The sequence below is a fragment of the Onychomys torridus genome, chromosome 2, assembly GCF_903995425.1.
Source record: "Onychomys torridus chromosome 2, mOncTor1.1, whole genome shotgun sequence".
NCBI lineage: Eukaryota > Metazoa > Chordata > Mammalia > Rodentia > Cricetidae > Onychomys > Onychomys torridus.
Window position 1 is genome coordinate 91,875,103 of NC_050444.1, and position 18,861 is coordinate 91,893,963.

General features: G+C 37.8%; 1 protein-coding gene across 3 annotated transcripts in view; it reads left to right on the plus strand.

Annotated features, from left to right (window-relative positions):
• Positions 1-18,861, plus strand: part of Frmd3 (FERM domain containing 3) — a 220,515-nt gene that overhangs the window by 121,350 nt on the left and 80,304 nt on the right. For all 3 annotated transcript variants that reach the window (XM_036179147.1, XM_036179146.1, XM_036179145.1), the window contains exons 4-5: positions 1,089-1,167; positions 7,784-7,881. In XM_036179147.1, the coding sequence (XP_036035040.1) occupies positions 1,089-1,167; positions 7,784-7,881 (177 nt within the window). The remainder of the gene's footprint in view (positions 1-1,088; positions 1,168-7,783; positions 7,882-18,861) is intronic.

Here is an 18,861-nt window from a genome sequence, read left to right on the forward strand (position 1 = left end):
TGAGTAATGGAATCAAGACCTTCCTTTCTGAAATCTAGGAACACAGGCCCTTGTTGGTAGCAATAACTTGGGAAAATTGCTGGTGAAAATAGCATACTGACTCTTGTGTGATTTTGAGTGTGTACTCATTTGTGTGTGTGTGTGTGTGTGTGTGTGTGTGTGTGTGTGTGTTCAGATTTTCTTCACTATCATAAAAGTGCTGTTCTTATGATGGGTGTATTTTCTATTAGATTGTTTTTAACTATGTTTTTTTGTTTTTTTTTTTTATTGAGGGCAGGGCATGTTAAGGTCAGAGGACAACTTGCAGGAGGAGTTGGTTCTCCACCATGCAGGTCTCAGGGACTGAACTCAGGTCATCAGGCTCAGGGATCAGCTTCTTCACATGCCAAGCTATCTCACCAGCTCAACTGTAAAGTCACTGTGACAATTATTTTCCATTTAAATTCTCCTCATTATACAGTCAGACTAAAAACTGGTGGTTCTTTTGATGAAACAAATTTAATTACATCCAGAGTAGTTCAAATACTGTGTCCTGTCTGGTGATGATTTAATCTCTGCTTATCTTGAAAGAACAATTAGAGAATAAGATTCCACTTTTATTATTATATATAATAACAACCTACAAATGTGTACATGGTTAACTTCTCTAAAATCTCAATTATCCTTCAAAGACACCACCTTTTTGTTTTAAGAACACCTATATAATAGCAATTTATACACTAAAAATTCTTTCATGCATCCAAAACCTAAAGGGTGCTTTTTGGCAGTTTGCCTTTCAAATGAGGGTGGGAAATATCAGAGGGTGAAATGTTCTTTTGGAGCTGTGATCTGGAGAGGGATGAAGGTGAGTTGTGATGTGGAAAGACGGGCTTCCTCCTTGGTTGCTTGTATTCTGCATTTGCTCTGGCTATCCTGTTAAGCTCTTTCTTTGTTTGTGCCATAGTCATGTAACATTCTATCAGTTTCTTCCTTACCACACCCCTCCCTTCCCTGCCAGTTGATGAGGCTTCATGGCTGACGTTCCTGTGTGTGTTTGAGTCTGTGATCTGTTACTGCTTATCTCATGCCTTTTCTTTATGACGTTTCAGCTCATCCACCATACACCATGTGCTTTAGAGTGAAATTCTACCCACATGAACCCTTGAAGATTAAAGAAGAGCTCACAAGGTATTTTTCTTTTTCTGCATATTTACTCTACCACTTGTATCCAGTCAGAGCGTCTGCTACCTTAAAGGCTAGACATTCCTATTATCTCCATTGGAACACCTCCAGGAAGCAGACTCTGGAGTCAGCATGGTGCTCCTCTTACTCTTGATGGTCTTGAGACATTTTATAGAGAACTGTTGTCATTGAGAAAGTATTTTCTGTACAAGAAAGCAATGGTTATGAGAGGGAAGCTCTCAGAGAATATTTGACAGTGGAGTGCTAACAGTAAGCAGAAGACGTGGGCAAATGCAGAGGGCAGACCTAGACTGTCCTTTGAGTCTAAGCTTTTCTGGAAGGAGAGACTTCTGGACAGAGTGGACAGTTAACTGTTCTGTTTCCACTTGCTAAACGACAATTGCCAGGTAGACTTCCCTTCATTTGTACACTCTTCTCAGCCCAATTCTGAACTGTCCACAACTTGGACTTTTCTTTCATCTCTCTTTGCTGGGTTTAATGCAGTTAATCTTGGGGACTTTATTTCCCTGAAAAACTTGGTGAAAGTTGCTGAGCAAGACTCTAAGATGGCCACCTTCTGGATGGATATGTCAAAGAGCTGTTATGCATTTAGTTCTTGATGAGGCTCTACTCCTGTGACATCAAAATTGCCATATGTAATTACAGCTAACAATAACCTGCATAGGTCCAGATCCAACAGAAAGGCAAGTCCATGTTGTTCTGATTATTGGCAAGTAGAAGGTGAAGATCTTGGCAGATTTTGCTTTTCTCTTATCTGTAGCCTGTGGTGATACTTGGACAGAAGGAGTGAGGGGAGCAGATAGTTGTTTTATTTGATTAACTTGCCCACAGTTATTTCATGAGATATGTGCTGGGAGTTCAGGAGCAGAGAATGAGAGTATATATGTGGTGTGAGTGTGTGTGTGTGTGTGTGTGTGTGTGTGTGTGTGTGTATACAAGTGTATATGGTGTATATGTGTGCATATTTGTGTGTGCATGTGTACACATATGTATATGTATATATGTACATATATGTATATATGTGTGTATATGGGTATGAGTACCTCTGTGTGTTTGTGTGTGTGAATATGAATGTGTGTGTATGTGTTTATACATGTGTATGAATATATATGAGTGTGTATGTGTGTGTGTGTATATCTATGTGTGTGTGTGTGTGTGTGTGTGTGAAATGTGAAGGAGAAAAATATGTAACATTATAGGTAATGTTATTTTGCAATCCTTTTTATTTTTATTTTCACTGGTCTAAATTGATAAACACATTAATTTCAAAAGCACATTTATAATATTAAAAAAAACTATTACCACTATTGAATTCCAGAATATTTTCACTACCCCATTAGAAAAACAAAAACAAAAGCACACATTATTTAACAGCAGTTATGATCCATATCTCCATTCAAGCCCCAGATAAACACTAAACTATTTTCTATGTCTTTAGTTTCATCTATTCCAGATACTTCGTGTCAGTGAAATCATGGAATATGTAGATTTGACTTGATTTAGCCTGACTTTTTAAACTTTTTGTAATTTATTGATTAATTTTTCTGCAGTTCTAAGTATCTACCCTGGTGGAAGAGTACAATGAGTTGGAAAAAATAAGTAAATAACATACAACACAACACAAAATCTTTGACAAATATGCACAAAATAACAAATGACACACCTAAGGCCACACCAATACTCCAAGACAATTTCTTTAATTGAAAGAGTCCTGGAATGTACTAACAGCATAATTATTAAAATATATACATACATATGTTTTTATATGTGTGTAATAACATAATACATATATTATTATGTACAAATATGTACACTATATATACACAAACATACATATACCTATATAGAGATTATATATTGTATTATATATATATATTATCCACATGTATGTATATTATGTTATATATTATATACAAATATGTGTATGTATGTATATTATCCACATGTATGTATATATGTATATTATGTTATATATGCATTATATACAAATATGTGTATTATGTATATTATCCACATGTATGTATATGTGTATATTATGTTATATATACATTATATACAAATATGTGTATGTATGTATGTAATTATCAAAGAAAAAAGATGATCATAGTGAGAGAGAGGTTAGAGGGGTAGTATCTGGGAAGGGCCAGAGGATGGAAATGGAAAGGGGAAAGTGATATAATTCTATTTTAATTAAAACATATAAAATAATTATTCATTTCTGTCCTTTATTTCTCTTTAAATCTCTTTTCTTTTATATTTTTTACTTCTGAGATTGTACATAAATTACATTTCCCCCTTCTCCTTCCTCCCTCTAACCCTTTCATATAGCTGCCCTTCAGATTCATGGCTTCTTATTTTACTAATGGTTATTGCATGCATATACATCTAGGTATGTACATATATACTCCTAAATATAATTTGTCCAAACCATATAATGTTAATTGTACATATGTTTTTAAGGCTGGCCATTTGGTACTGGACGAACAATTGGTGAAGAATCTTTGAACACACATCACAATCTAATATAAAGAATGAGTCACTTGTTAACAAAAGTCTCATTCAATAATCAAATTCATATAAAATTACGGTTAGTAACTAATATTTATCAGTATTTTATTATACACTTAAATATTTTATTATATATATATCACATTTTATCCACTTATTAGTGAATATTTGAACTGTTAATACTTTTTAGTTATAATTAATAATGAACATTAATGTACAAATTTTGATCAGAGCCCAGATGCTGATTTAGTTGAGTCTAGGGTACCACTTAAAATATATAGAATTGGTATTTTTTCATTAATTTTATTTTTTAAATAGTTCTTTAACAAATTTGTAATTAAATTTTGATCATTTTCAACCTTCCTTCTCTGACTATACCCATATCTGTTCCACTACACTTCCCACCCAATTTTGTGGGGTTTTTCCCCAAATCAAGACCAATTTGTATTGCCCAAATATTCTTGGATGTGTAGCCTTCCACTAGAGCACAGTGAGTTATCAGGGACTGCCTTCTTAGGAAAATAAATAAATAACTGTCTCCCGGCAGCCAACAATTGTCAGTAGCTCCTTGCCTGGTGGTTGGTCTTCATACCCAATTCCCCTTTCCATGCTGGAATTTACTCTTAACAAGTCTTCTGGACCCTGTCACAACAGCTTTGAGTTCACAAGTACAGTTTCCCTTCTGTGTCCAAAAGACAATGTTTCTTTGTAGTCATCCACAGTATCTGGGGATCTTACACTCTTTCTGTCATCTTTGGAAGAGGGAGAGGTGATATATATGTTCCATTTAGTGTTGACTATTCTGCAGTCTCTCATTCCTTGCACCTTGGCCAGATGTGGGTCATTATTCTGACTATCTAGTGCAAACAGAAATATCTTCTCTGATGAAGGTTGAGAGGTACCTTAATCTATGGGTGTAATGATAAATTATCAAGATTTGGTTTAGTATATGTTTAGCAGATAAGAGTAGTAGGTTCTCTCCTAGGGCCTAAAACCTGCCTAGTCAGAATTTCTCAGTTTCTTAATGGTGCCAAGTATGGGTTTCATCTTGTGGAGCAGACCTTAAATCCAATCAGAAAATGGTTAGTTACTTGAATGTTGTTCAAACCACTATTGGTCCAGTGGGCATGTCTTGCTAGGCCAGGCATTGTGTCTTGTATGGTGCACTGCTGGCTATCATTAATGTTTATTCTGACCTCAGGCAGATTACACAGCTCTTCCTAGCATTATGAAAGCTAGCCAGTAGAAAAGTTTCCAGGTCCCTTTAAACCAGTGGGTTTTTTTTATCACTACTCTCTTGAAAGCCCCTGTCTATGAACACTTTAATTTCCTAACTTCTATGGATTACTCCCATTAAGTAAAGAAAACATATATCTAAAGATTCTAGGCTAATGTGTACAATTATTAGGGAAAATGTGATGTTTGTACTTTCTGGGTAAGCTCCATCCATTTACTTGTGAATTTCATAATAAGTGATTAATATTCCATCATATAAATATATCATTTTTGGGGGTTTTCAAGACAAGGTTTCTGTGTAGCTTTGGAGCCTATCCTGGAGCTGGCTGGACTCGAACTCACAAAGATTCGCCTGGCTCTGCCTCCCAAGTGCTGGGGTTAAAGGCAAGCCACCACCGCCTGACTAATATATCATATTTTCATTGTCCATTCATCTGTTCATAGACATCTAGGCTGTTTCCATTTCGAGCTATTGTGAAGTGTAGCAACAGACATATTTGAGGCAGTATCTCTGTAGTAGGATGTGCAGTCTTTGGGGTATCTGCCCAAGAGAGGAATAGTGCCATATACCAGATGTGTTTACTATTTTTTGAGGAACCTCCACACTGACTTCCATAGTGGCTGTGACAATTTGCACTCCCATCAGCTGTGAATAAGGGCTCCCCATTTCCCATATCAAAGCCAGCATCTGTCATCATTTGTTTTTTGTATCTTATCCATTCTGACTGGGGTAAAATGAAATCTCAAAGTACCTTGAATTTGCATTCGTCGGGTGGTTAAGGATAAGAGCCACCTCCCTTAGTGATTCTCATGTTCACTTATTATTCAAAGTGTGGTTCATGACACCAAATCACCAGGTAGCTATTGAATACATGAATATCCTTTCCACCTACTGAATCAGAGTAACATTTAACAATAAATGTGCTCATTAAGGTTGGCAGGCTTCAGTGCAGGAAGCTAGTCTAGATTGTCAGTTCAAACTGAGTAATAAAGTTGTTAGCTGCTTTATCTCTTTAATGCAATTATGAATAAAATGGAAATAGGTTGTCTTTTGAACCTGTCATGTGTCACTAATACCTTGATGGCTAAAACAATGCATAGTGTAAAGTATGTGCTATACAGATCCAGGAGATGAAAACATCAGTAAGCCAATGAATCCTTCATTGTTCCCAATGTGATTTCAGTGAAGTAGCCCCCAGAACTGGCAACTCCCATGCCCTGGACCAAGAAAAAGCTTTATGCTATTAGTGCACAGTTCTCCCGCTCCATTTTCCATTTCTTTGACTTATCTTTAAAGTGGAATTATGCTTTGGCTCATTATAAGACTGAGTAAAGAGCAAATTAGTAAGTAGTAGAGATATTTAGTCAGGGTTTTTCCAAAGAAACATACAAGAGAGTGTGTTTGTGTGTGTGTGTGTGTGTGTGTGTGTGTGTGTGTGTGTGTGTACATGGGTGGCTGTGTATGTATGATCATATAAAGTCTATTATAATGAATTAACTTGCATCTTTATGGAGGTTGAAAAGCCCTGCAGTCTTCAGGTGAGAGGCTTCAGAGGGCCAATGGATTTCATCCAGGTCTAAAGCCCTAAGGATAAGGAGTACAAAAGTGAGAATACTCTAGTTCACATTGTCAGATAGAGTAAATTCACCCTCCCTCTACAACACAAAATAGGGTAGTCATCTGCTATGCTGTTTCACCTGCTCAGCTACAAATCATGCACATAAACAAGCTTAAAGGAACCCAGCAATCATAGTCCACTTCATACCTGGGTATCCCATGGCCCAGTTAAGCAGATGTCCAAAATTAACCATCTCAAAGTTGTAATCTACTGACTGAAAAGTGTTTTTAAGAGTTCCCCTAAGACTATACAATGGTGGAGGATATCCTGTAGGTAAATGTTAAAATTGGCATGAATGGAATATGTTACTTTGATTTAAAAAACAAAACAGGCATGAGCCTGTAAAGGAAGATTCAATTTGGTTTAAAAAAAAAAAAAAGATTCTGAAAAGAATTTGGTCAACATGGATAAACCCAAAAGATAGTAACAAGAGAATGGAAGCCAGTGTCTACAGACAGTTCCCTCTGGATTTTAACTATAATGTTCTTTTAATAGTATTGTGATAACACTTATCAATGCAAAGGTTTCCCTTGTAAATACAATCTCCTGAATTTTCATATGAAATGGACACATCTCTTCAGCTTTCCTACAAGACAACCCAGGCAGAGTTTCATAGTAGTTGACCCTGCCATAATATAGCCCACTTTTCATTCTGCTTCTCCGGCCCACCTTACCAGCCACATTTGTGCTTCTACATGTGTCTGAGTTTGTCTGCAGAGAAGCAGAAACCAGAAACAATGACACAAGAGCCCAATCCAAATGTCAGTCAACTAGATTTGGACTCATAAGCAGATTTGTTGTTGTTGGGTTTTTATTGAATAGTTACTATGATGCTGTCCCTTCTTGAGGAATAATGCATGTATACTGATTGAACTCGGCCCCTGATTAAAAGTACATATAAAGTTTTTTTTTAAAAAAAAATTCACAAGATACTTGGGATATGGTTAAGTTGTGGTTTTCTTTATCTGGCAGTGGTGACTACTAGACCATGTGTTTCTTGATTATTCTTGAGTTTCTTAGAAAGGCTGAGCCCCTTCACCTTTGGAAGCTCACATAAACTTTGGGTTTCTAAATTCTGAAATCTCAACTTCTTTCTGCATATGCTCATCTAAAGGAAGTTTGACATGTCTAAGCTACTGCCTAGAGCTAGGTGTGGCTCAGGTAAACAGAGCATAAAAATTTCTACTTCCATGCTTCAGCTAAAACTTAAGATGATTATTTCTCCTTTTTTGTTGCAGATACCTTTTATACTTGCAGATTAAAAGAGACATTTTTCATGGTCGACTGTTGTGCTCCTTTTCTGATGCTGCCTATCTGGGTGCTTGTATTGTTCAAGGTGAGTCCAGCCCCTACACAGTCATCCCCACCACTGCAATGAGCTATGGAACTTTACTCTGTTCCTCTCTTCTGTGCTACCTGTTACCATCCTGGCTTTGTCTATGGGGAAATCTAGATATACCTATGTAGTTTGTCACAGATTCATCTATTCACTTTCCCTTCCCAGTCATTGGTTGGTCCTGGCAGAAAGCTGAGCTCCAATGTTTGCCGTGCTTTGCTCACATTTGAAGACTTCCAAACCCCAAAGATTAGAATATAGAGTCTCTTTTTTCTTCAAGGAGTTAGACCATCATTTTATAAGACTTTCTATATTTATATGGATATCCTATGTTATGATTCTACCTATCAAATGTGAGGCCTAATAGACATATCGGGCGTAAAGCCATATCAAGGAAATGGATTTCAAACAAGTAGGTCACTCTTTAATCATATTTCATGTGTGCATGTATTTCTATAAATTCCTCAGATTTTTCTAGATATATAAGAAGATGAAGAGACCACTACATTCATAAATCTGTTCAATAAATCTTGTCTCCCTTTTCCTAGTAATTTTGTCAAACATGAATTGAGTTCTTTAAGCTTTGGTATTTCCCTGTATAAGATGGGGTAGTCATAAGTTCATCTACACATGGAATTTCATTATACTACTGTGAATTAAGTCAAAGAAAGTTAGGGAATGTAAGAAGTGGATACTGACTGGGCAATGGTGGTGCTCGCCTTTAATCCCAGCACTTGGGAGGCAGAGGCAAATGGCCACAAAGTTCAAGGCCAGCCTGGTCCACAAAGTAAGTTACAGGACAGCCAGGACTGTTACACAGAGAAACCCTGTCTCAAAAAAAAGAAAGAAAGAAAGAGAGAGAGAGAGAGAGAGAGAGAGAGAGAGAGAGAGAGAAAGAGAGAAAGAGAGAAAGGAAGAAAGAAAAAAGATGGCTGCTGTTCATTTTAGAGATGAGCATAGCCCTAGTGTGTCAGAAAGACTGAACTTGGAGTCTAGATGCTTGTATCCTTTTGCTATAATGCTGGCTTAAAAAAAATTCCTTTGAGTTGGTATGGTTTCTCATTTTGTAATTAGTTCTTTTGGTTTTTGAGATTATAATATAATTATATCATCTCCACCTTTCCTTTCCTCTATCCAAATCTTCCCATATACCCCACCTTGACCATTTTCAAATTCATGACCTTTATTCACTAATACATATTATATATGAACCTGCTCAGTTTGTATAATACTATGCATGTTTTCAGGGCTGTCAGTTTGGTGTTAGGTGACCAACTGGGGTGCTTTTCCGGGAGACTCGTACTTCTCCCATCCTCAGCATTTCTTAGTTGCCTGGAGTACTTTTGTATGGGGTTCGGGCCTCTTAAGCTTTCCTCTGTCCAGATCTATTGTTGATGTCCTTATTCAGCAATGTTCAAGCAGTCAGGCTGGTGAGAACTCGTGGAGAGTAGCTTCTAACAATCTGAAACGACACAATCTTAGGGCAAACCCCTGATCCTCTGGCTCTTACCCTCTTTCCACTGCCTCTTCCACAATATTACCTGAGCCTTGTGTGTGGGGATTGTTTTGTAGATATACCTATTAGGAACAGGCCATGTAACTCTGCATTTTGATTGGTTTTGGTTTTCTGAGTGGTCTGTCTCTGTTGCAAAGAGAAGTTTCCATGATGAAAAATGAGGGCAACACTTACTGTGGACATAAGGACAAATGTTTAGAATGTAGTAAGGGATTATGCTGTCTTAGTAAATTAGCAATTGTAGGTTCTTCTCCAAGATCCATGGCTTCACTAGCCCTAGTTAGTTGGTAGGTTTCTAGTACCAAACATTACTTTTCTCTAATTGAGAAGGACTAACGTTGATTGGAGAGCTGTTGGTTATCACCAAGGTACAACTCACTACTTCACCCTTAGAGTTATTTCACTATGTTGGTCATTGTTGTGGTTAATAGACATCATAGCTGGGTAGGCTTGTTGATTGCGTTTCTTCTTTGGAAGGTTACATGATGCCTTATAGTGCTAGTCCTCAAGGCTGAAGCTTTCAAGTCAGTTCCAGCTCAGGGGCCTCTGGTCCCTGTTTCTCAAGTGCATGGTGTCTTCAGCCATAGAGATTTGCCTTTCTCCTCTGAGAGGTAAACAAAGGCAAAAACAATAGTCTGTAATATTTTGTGAGTTTCTTGAACAGCCCTACCAATGTTTAAAAGATGGTTTCTCATGCCTGCTCTTGGGGTTGTTATAAGGTAGTCTTTGGCTCTTGGATGGAACATGGAAATTTTTATTTTAACTATACATGTAATACACAGATTTATATTTATTATAGGTTTTAAGGTTAATGGTTGATAGTATAATTCCTTATCACTCTTTCAGAAATTCTGACAGCTATTTTACCCTCTGCTGTAGCTGAAGGTTTTCCTGTGCTCGCCCGGCATCAAGGACATTAGCTCAGACTTATTACTGTCTAGCTCTTACACTTAAATTAACCCATAATTCTATTTTATGTTTAGCCATGTGGCTTGGTACCTTTTTCCAGTTTTGCCTTCACATCTTGCTTCCTCTGTGTCTGGCTAGACTCCTAACTCAGCCTTTCTCTTCCCAGAATTCTCTTGTTTGTTTGTCCCACCTATACTTCCTGCCTGGCTACTGGACAATCAGCACTTCATTTATTAAACAATAAGAGCAGTACATTCACAGCATAGAGAACAATATCTACAACCTCTTCTCTCATTCTGTATTTATCTCCCTGTCCCATTTTTAATCAGAGCACCCCCTTTTTTTCCCTTTTCCCATTTCCACATCAGATCACTTAAAACTCTTCTATTCCCATCTTTATTGTGCCCCTAGCCTTGCATTTCTTCAATGATCCCTTTTTACTTTCTTTATTTTTGCACTTAGTCTATGATACATACTCATATCTGATAATTTGAAGCTATGAGCCTCAGATGAGAAAGAACATAGGATGTTTGTTTGTCTTTTGTAGATTGGATTACCTTATTCAATATGATCTTTTTTTTTTTAGATCCACACATTTACTTTCAGAGACCATTTCATATTTCTTTACAGCTGAATAGTATTCCATGGTATATATGTACCATATTTTTCATTATTCATTAATCAGTTGAAAGACATTTAGGTTGTTTCCATTTCATAGCTCTTATAACTAGAGCAGCAAAGACCATGGATGAGCAAGTGTCTGGGGAATAGGATATTGAGTTATTTGGGATTATGACAAGAGATATAGATTTGGGATTAATTTTTTAAGCATTCGCTATACTGATTTCTAGATTGGCTAAATCAGTTTACAAGCCTGCCAACAATGAATGAAGGTTCCACTTTTCGCACATCCTACCCAGCATTAGTTGTTGGTTGTTGATCTTGGCCATTTTGATATAAGTAGATGAAATCTCAAAGTTGTTTAAATTTGCATTTCCCTTATTACTAGGGATAATAAATTTTTAAGCTCTTCTTCTTCTTCTTCCTCCTCCTCTTCTTTTTCTTGAGAACTCTCTGTTTATAGCCCAGTTCAACTTTTTGAATGGATTGGATTTTTGTTGGTGGCAGTGGTGGTTTTATTTACTTAATTATTTTTGAATCTTTGAGTTTTTTTAGTTCTTTATATATTCTGGCTATTAATCCTGTATCAGATATGTAGCTCTGGAAGATTCTTTCCCATTCTGTGGCCTTCTCTTCTTTAGCTATACAGAAGTTTTTTTAGTTTTATGAAGCCCCACTTGAAAGCTGATGGTCTTAATTCCTGGGCAAATGAAGTCCTATTCAGGAAGTTTTCTACAATGAGATCTGGGCCTGTAGCTTTCTTTTGTTAGATCCATGTCTGATAAGGAGGAAGCAGGTTTGGGCAGAAAGAAGAATGAGTAGGTAGGTTGGTCCTAGAATTAGGAACTAGCTTAGGTGGAATTATGTCATGTGAACAAAAAGTACTGGGCTGGTATGCATTCTGGTCCATTTCTGGAATGTGAGTGTAGACCTGGCTGGGTGGAGAGGCTGAATGTGGCATGGGAGAAGCCTGTGATTTAGAGAACAAGAGTGAAGGTCCTAGAAGAAGCCTAGAGGTTAGTTGTGGTCTAGCCAAGAGTGGCCAGACTAGGATAGGACACTGGATATGGGACCCAGGCTAGACCTGGAGAGTTAGTGAGGGATGTGGAGAGCAGACTCGCAGAGTCACCTAGCTAAACCCTGGAGAAGGATGTGCACAGTCTGGCCGGGTGAAGGTTCAGTGTGACATGGAAAGAGCCTGTGGATTGGAAGGCAGGCGGGTCAAGTTCTAGAGAAAGCCTAGAGGTTAGTTGTGATACAAGTAAGGATGTTAGACAATGTGCAATCTGGGATAGCTCTGGCATGTCAGGGCAGGTGCCTGGAGAAGAACATCAGGCAAATTTTCCAGGCCAGACATTGGAGAATGATCTATTGTTAAAATAGATTTTGAAGGAAGGTGGCCTGAGGGAAAGAGGCAAAGATGGGCCCAATACCTAAATGAAGAATTCATTCTGTTCTCCTGGACATGTTGGAAGACAGCTGGCCACAGGGATTCCTCATGGAAATCTAGTGTTCTGGCAAGTTTTGGAATAAATTCTTTTGGGTTTAATTTATTACATTTATTTATTATTATATGTGCGTGTATGTGTCTATAGATGTATCTGGGTAGGTGTGTACATACTATGGCGTGCATTTGGAAGTCAGAGGACAAATTACCATACACAGAACTTGTTTTATCCTTCCACAATGTGGGTCCTGGGAATCTACCTCAAGTCAGTTGGCAGCAATTACCTTAACTTCTCAGCCATCTCCCTAGCCCTATATTATGAACTCTAATGACCTATTTATGGGAAGAAAAGATGGGGGAGAAAGAGGAAGACAGTAAGGCAAGGACAGGGTGGTAAATCACTGTGAGTTTTACTGTAACTCTACAGGAAGTACCAAAAGAAAACACACAAGAAACAAAAAAGAAAGAAAGAAAGAAAGAAATCAAAGCAAACAAAAAATAAAACCCAATGTGGCAAAATAGTGCTGAAACAAAATAAAACTTGGCTTATGGAGCATATTCTCATTTAAACCATCAGTTTCCTCTGTGTTATCACTTTTCTCATTGTATGTTCTACACTGCACAATCTTTTCCCAGCAGCTCGAGACAGAGTATTCTTGGTTTAAGAAACTATTGACTGGGAATATGACCTTCAGGAAACATTCTGATAGTAACTTGTCCTAGAAATATTGAGAGTTTGTGTTGGCTGACTACTCCTGGGTGTGGGGCCAGCTCTAGAGTATTCTTGATATAGTAAGTATCATATTTCTAAAGGAAACTTAGTTTCCTTCTTCTAACAGCAACCAAATGTCAATGTCTCCTTAGCTAAGAGTCTGAAGTGGTGTCGACATCTCCTACTCCATGCTGGGATTTTGTCTGACTTGAGTTTGTGCAGGTCTTGTGTATGTTGTTGCAATTGCTGTGAGTTCTTATGTGTTTCTTTTGCCTTGTTCAATCTAGAAAATACTGTTTCATTAGAGGCTTTCATCACCACCACCAATGTTTTTGGAATTTTTTTTTCATTTTTATTATTATTATTATTATTATTATTATTATTATTATTATTATATTTGTGTTTTAATTTTACACATCAGCCATGGGTTTCCCTGTCCTCCCCCTCCCACCTCTGCCCCCACTTTCCCCCCAGCCCCTCCCCTCCATTCCCATCTCCTCCAGGGCCAAGACTCCCCTGGGGATTCATTTAAACCTGGTGGATTCAGTACAGGCAGGTCCTGTCCCCTCCTTCCAGGCTGAGCAAAGTGTCCCTGTGTAAGCCCAAGGTTCCAAACAGCCAGCTCATGCTCTAAGGACAGGTCCCGGTCCCACAGCCTGGATGCCTCCCAAAGAGTTCAAGCTATTCAATTGTCTCACTTATCCAGAGGGCCTGATCTAGCTAGGAAAGAAAGCACATGAATTATGAACCAACGGCTGTGGAGCCCCTAGCTAGAAAAAAAATCTTTTTTTATAAAGCCAGTATTATCTCAATACCCATAGCAAACAAACACGAATAAAAAATGGAAGATTATAGGCCAACATCTCTGATGAGCATAGCACCAGAATTCCCAATAAAACACTTCCAAATTAAATTAAAAAACGTATCAGAAAGATTATCCACTAAGATCAAGTTAACTTTATCCAAGAGCTGCAAGAATGGTTCAACATAGTAAATAGTTGTTGTTTTTTAAACTAGGAGACAGTTTCTTGAAGTTACCCACTGCCCCGAATCTTTCAATATTTCCATTCATTTTCCACATTGATCCCTGAGCCTTGAGAAGAGACATATGATATACACATGCCATGTAGGGCTGAGAAGTCTGAAGTTTCTTTTCTCTGAATATTCTCCAGTTATATGTCTCTGTATTAATTGTTTCTTTGATGAGGGTTGACCTATATTCATTTACGAAAATGACAGGAGTAGGTTTTACACTAGGTTTTACTAGTGCCCTATCCAGTCACACATTCTTAACCATACTGACAATGTAAGGTATGGGTTCCACCTCTTGCAGTGGTCCTTAAATCCATTTTAAAAAAAAAGAAAAGAGGTTGTTATCATAACATTTGTGCTGCTATTGCGTCATTTGGCATATCTTGCCAGACAGGTTATTATCTAGGCTTATAGAGTTCAGAACTTGATGATATTAATGATTGTCTCCTCCAGAAGCATTCACAGCAAACTCCAGCAGTATAAAAGCTAGTCAGCAGGAATGAAACTTCCAGTTGATTACCAGCTAGATTTCTCCATGTTCTGTAACTCAAGCATGTGATATCTTCATCAGTAGGTTCTTATTGTCCACTTCTAGAGAATAACCAATAGCATTGGAAATAGCTTATAATGCCTGGGGAGAGGTCTATGAGAACTCATTGGCCAATAACTCAAAAAGAGGCAGCCCAATCCTGGTACTAGGAGTTTTATTTCCTAGCACATGGCATCTAGTTTTGATCTACCCCACTATATAGTAAATCATAATGATTTTACTGTTAGTTGTTCCTTCCCCAAGGCTTCTCTATTCTCCTTTCCACACCCCAATCCAACTTCATCTTTCTTGTTTTGCCCATTGCACCTTTGTAACATTATATTCTATTTTATCTGTCTTGAAAAACCCCCTCCTCCACATGGGCTCCTTATTATTTGTCTAACTTCTATGAATGATCCCAATGAAACATATATAGTTAAAATTTAATAGCTAAGTTCCATATGTAAGAGAAAACATTAAGTATTTGTCTTTATGAATTTTGATTGTTATACTCAAAAGAACTGTTCCCAGTTCCATTCCCTAATGTGTAAATTTTATATCTTAATAGCTTGAATAATCTTCTCTTGTTTATTTGAAACATTGTTATCATTCATTAGTTGATGGAGATCTAGGCTGTTTCCATTTGATGAATATTGTGAATAAAGCAGCAATGAGCCAGGCTGTGGTGGTGCACACCTTTAATCCCAGCACTCGGGAGGCAGAGGCAGGTAGATCTCTGTGAATTTGAGGCCAGCCTGGACTACAGAGTGAGATCCAGGAAAGATGCAAAGCTACACAGGGAAGCCCTGTCTTGGAAAAAAATAAAAGCAATGAACATAAATGAATAAGCATCTCTGCAGTAACAAAATCTACTAGATATATGTTCAAGAGTGGTATAGACAGAATTCAAAGAAGAGCTGATAATAGCACTCCTCAAAATATTCTGCAAAACAAAAACTTGAAAGAAAACTTAAAAAAATCTTTCTTTTCTTTTCTTTTTTTAATTTTTTATTATGTGTTTTAATTCTATACATCAGCCATGGGTTCCCCTGTCCTCCCCCCTCCCGCCTCCACCACCACCTTCCCCCCAACCCCACCCCTCCATTCCCATGTCCTCCAGGACCAAGACACCCCTGGGGATTCATTTAAACCTGGTGGATTCAGTACAGGCAGGTCCTGTCCCCTCCTTCCAGGCTGAGCAAAGTGTCCCTGTGTAAGCCCAAGGTTCCAAACAGCCAGCTCATGCACTAAGGGCAGGTCCTGGTCCCACAACCTGGGTGTCTCCCAAACAGATCAAGCTATTCAATTGTCTCACTGATCCAGAGGGCCTGATCTAGCTAGGAAAGAAAGCACATGAATTATGAACCAACGGCTGTGGAGCCCCTAGCTAGAAAAAAAATCTTTTTTTATAAAGCCACTATTATCTCAATACCCATAGCAAACAAACACGAATAAAAAATGGAAGATTATAGGCCAACATCTCTGATGAGCATAGCACCAGAATTCCCAATAAAACACTTCCAAATTAAATTAAAAAACGTATCAGAAAGATTATCCACTAAGATCAAGTTAACTTTATCCAAGAGCTGCAAGAATGGTTCAACATAGTAAATAGTTGTTGTTTTTTTAAACAATCCAAAAAAAAAAAAAAAAATACACCAAGTGCCATTTCATTAGATACAGAAAAGGACTTTAACAGAAAGAAATATTTCTTCATGACAAAGTCCTGATGAAAATAAGGAAACAAGGAGCACATCTTAACATTATGAAGGCAATTTACCACAAGCTCAGGACCAACATCATTCTAACTGGAAAAAACTTAAACCATTTCCACTAAAACCAGAAACAAGACAAGGATATCTACTGGCTCCATTCCTATTCAACATGCTTCAGCCCTATCTGAAGCAGTGAGAGAAGTGAAGGAGATCCAAAGGGTACAAATAGGAAAGAAGTCAAAGTATCCTTATTTGCAAATGATATGATTGTATGCATAAAGATTCCATCAGGAAGCTTCTACAGCTCATATATATGTTCAGCAAAGTAGCAGATTACAATATTAAGACAAAAAAATCAGTAGCCGTCTTATATACAAACAACAAACAGACCAGGAAAGATATAAGGAAAATAATACCACTCACAATGGGCTGAATAAAAAATAAAATACATTGGAACAAACCTAACAAAAGAAGTGAAAGATTTATCTAATAGAAACATAAATGAATTGAAGGAGACACCTGAAAATGAGATCTCTCACATTCATGGCTTGCTAGGATTAGCATTTTGAAAATGACCATCCAATTGAAAGCAATTTACAGTTTACAATCCCATTCAAAATTCAAACTTAATTTTTTGAAAAAATTTTTAAATCTTAAATTTAATATGAAAACACAAAAATCTCAGGATATCAATAACAACACTGAAAAAAACTTTAGATATCACCATTTCTGGTTTTTAATTATACTGCACAGTTATAGTAATAAAGAAATTATGTTAATAGAATAAAGACAGATACATTGATCAATGGAATAATATTAAGGACCCAGACACGTTCACATACCTTGAGACACCTGATATTTTACAGGTTTGAAAGATATGCACTAAAGAAAATGTAACATTTTTTAAAAATATTACTCATGAAACTGGATAGCGATATGTAAATGAAGAAAACTGGATGTATATCTTTTGCTCTGCATAAAACTAAACTCCATATAGATTAAGGACCTCAACATAAGAACTGATAATTTGACACAGATCTTCTCCTTCATACTTCCTAACCCCCAACCCTTTGTCTCATACACCAATCCCCATTGGTATTCTATGGGAACCTGCTAGCCAAGCCAACCAGAGGAGGTGGCAGGTAGGTGAGCATATAAGCAGGTACACAATCCTCATATCTCCTCCACTTCCTTATCTATAAATCCAGTCCCACAGTCACATCCTCAGATCAGTAGCACACCACCTGCTGTTGCCTTGCCTCCCTCTTTGCTCCCATTCTAAAGGGACTAAGCAAATCCTGGTGGCATAACTTGCTTTCCTACTTCCTATGGTACACTTGGCCCCCTTTCCATCCCATCCCCTTTTCTAAGTGTCAGCACTCTGTACCTACAAACACATTCTACCCAGAACCTCAGTGGCCACACCTGGCAGGATCTAAGAAGCATTCCCTTACCAGGAAACACACACAGCTACTATAATTTCCTACTAACCAGCAAGGGCAACAGAAACCAAAGAAGAGAATGCCCACCAACAAAGATAAGACTAAACATTAGCAACTAGTATTATAAACATCCCAAATCCTGGTGCTTAGATGCCAGTGTAAAAACACAATCAATAACGATCAGGACAATGCATCTCCAGTAGAGTCCAGCAACCCTACTATAGTAGGCCTTGAAAAAAGAAATATAGCTGAAGTAAAGGAAAGGAACTTCAAAATTGCATTTATGAATATGTTATAGATGTCATTAAAGAGAAAATTAATAAACCCCTTAAAGAAATTCAGGCAAACACAGACAAATAATGAAGAAAATGAACAAAACTGTTCAAGACCTGAAAATGGGGATAGAATCAATAAGGAAAATCCAGACTGAGGGAATTCTGTAAATGAAAACTTTAGGAATTCAAGCAAGAACTATAGAGACAAGTTCCACCAACAGAATACAGGACATGAAAGAAAGACTCTCAGGAATTTAAGATACAATAGAAGAAATGGATACATCAGTCAAAGAAAATGTTGTATCTGAAATCTCCTGACATAAAACATCCAGGAATTGTCAGATATAGTGAAAACATCAAATGTAAGAATAACAAGAATCGAGGAAGGAGAATCCCATCTTAAAGACACAGAAAAAAATTATTATTATATTTGTGTTTTAATTTTACACATCAGCCATGGGTTCCCCTGTCCTCCCTCCCGCCCTCACCCCCACCTTACCCCCATCCCCTCTCCTCTATTCCCATCTCCTCCAGGGACAAGACTCCCCTGGGGATTCATTTAAACCTGATGGATTCAGTACAGGCAGGTCCAATCCCCTCCTTCCAGGCTGAGCAAAGTGTCCCTGTGTAAGCCCAAGGTTCCAAACAGCCAGCTCATGCTCTAAGGACAGGTCCCGGTCCCACAGCCTGGATGCCTCCCAAAGAGTTCAAGCTATTCAATTGTCTCACTTATCCAGAGGGCCTGATCCAGCTGGGGCCTCCACAGCCTTTGGTTCATAATT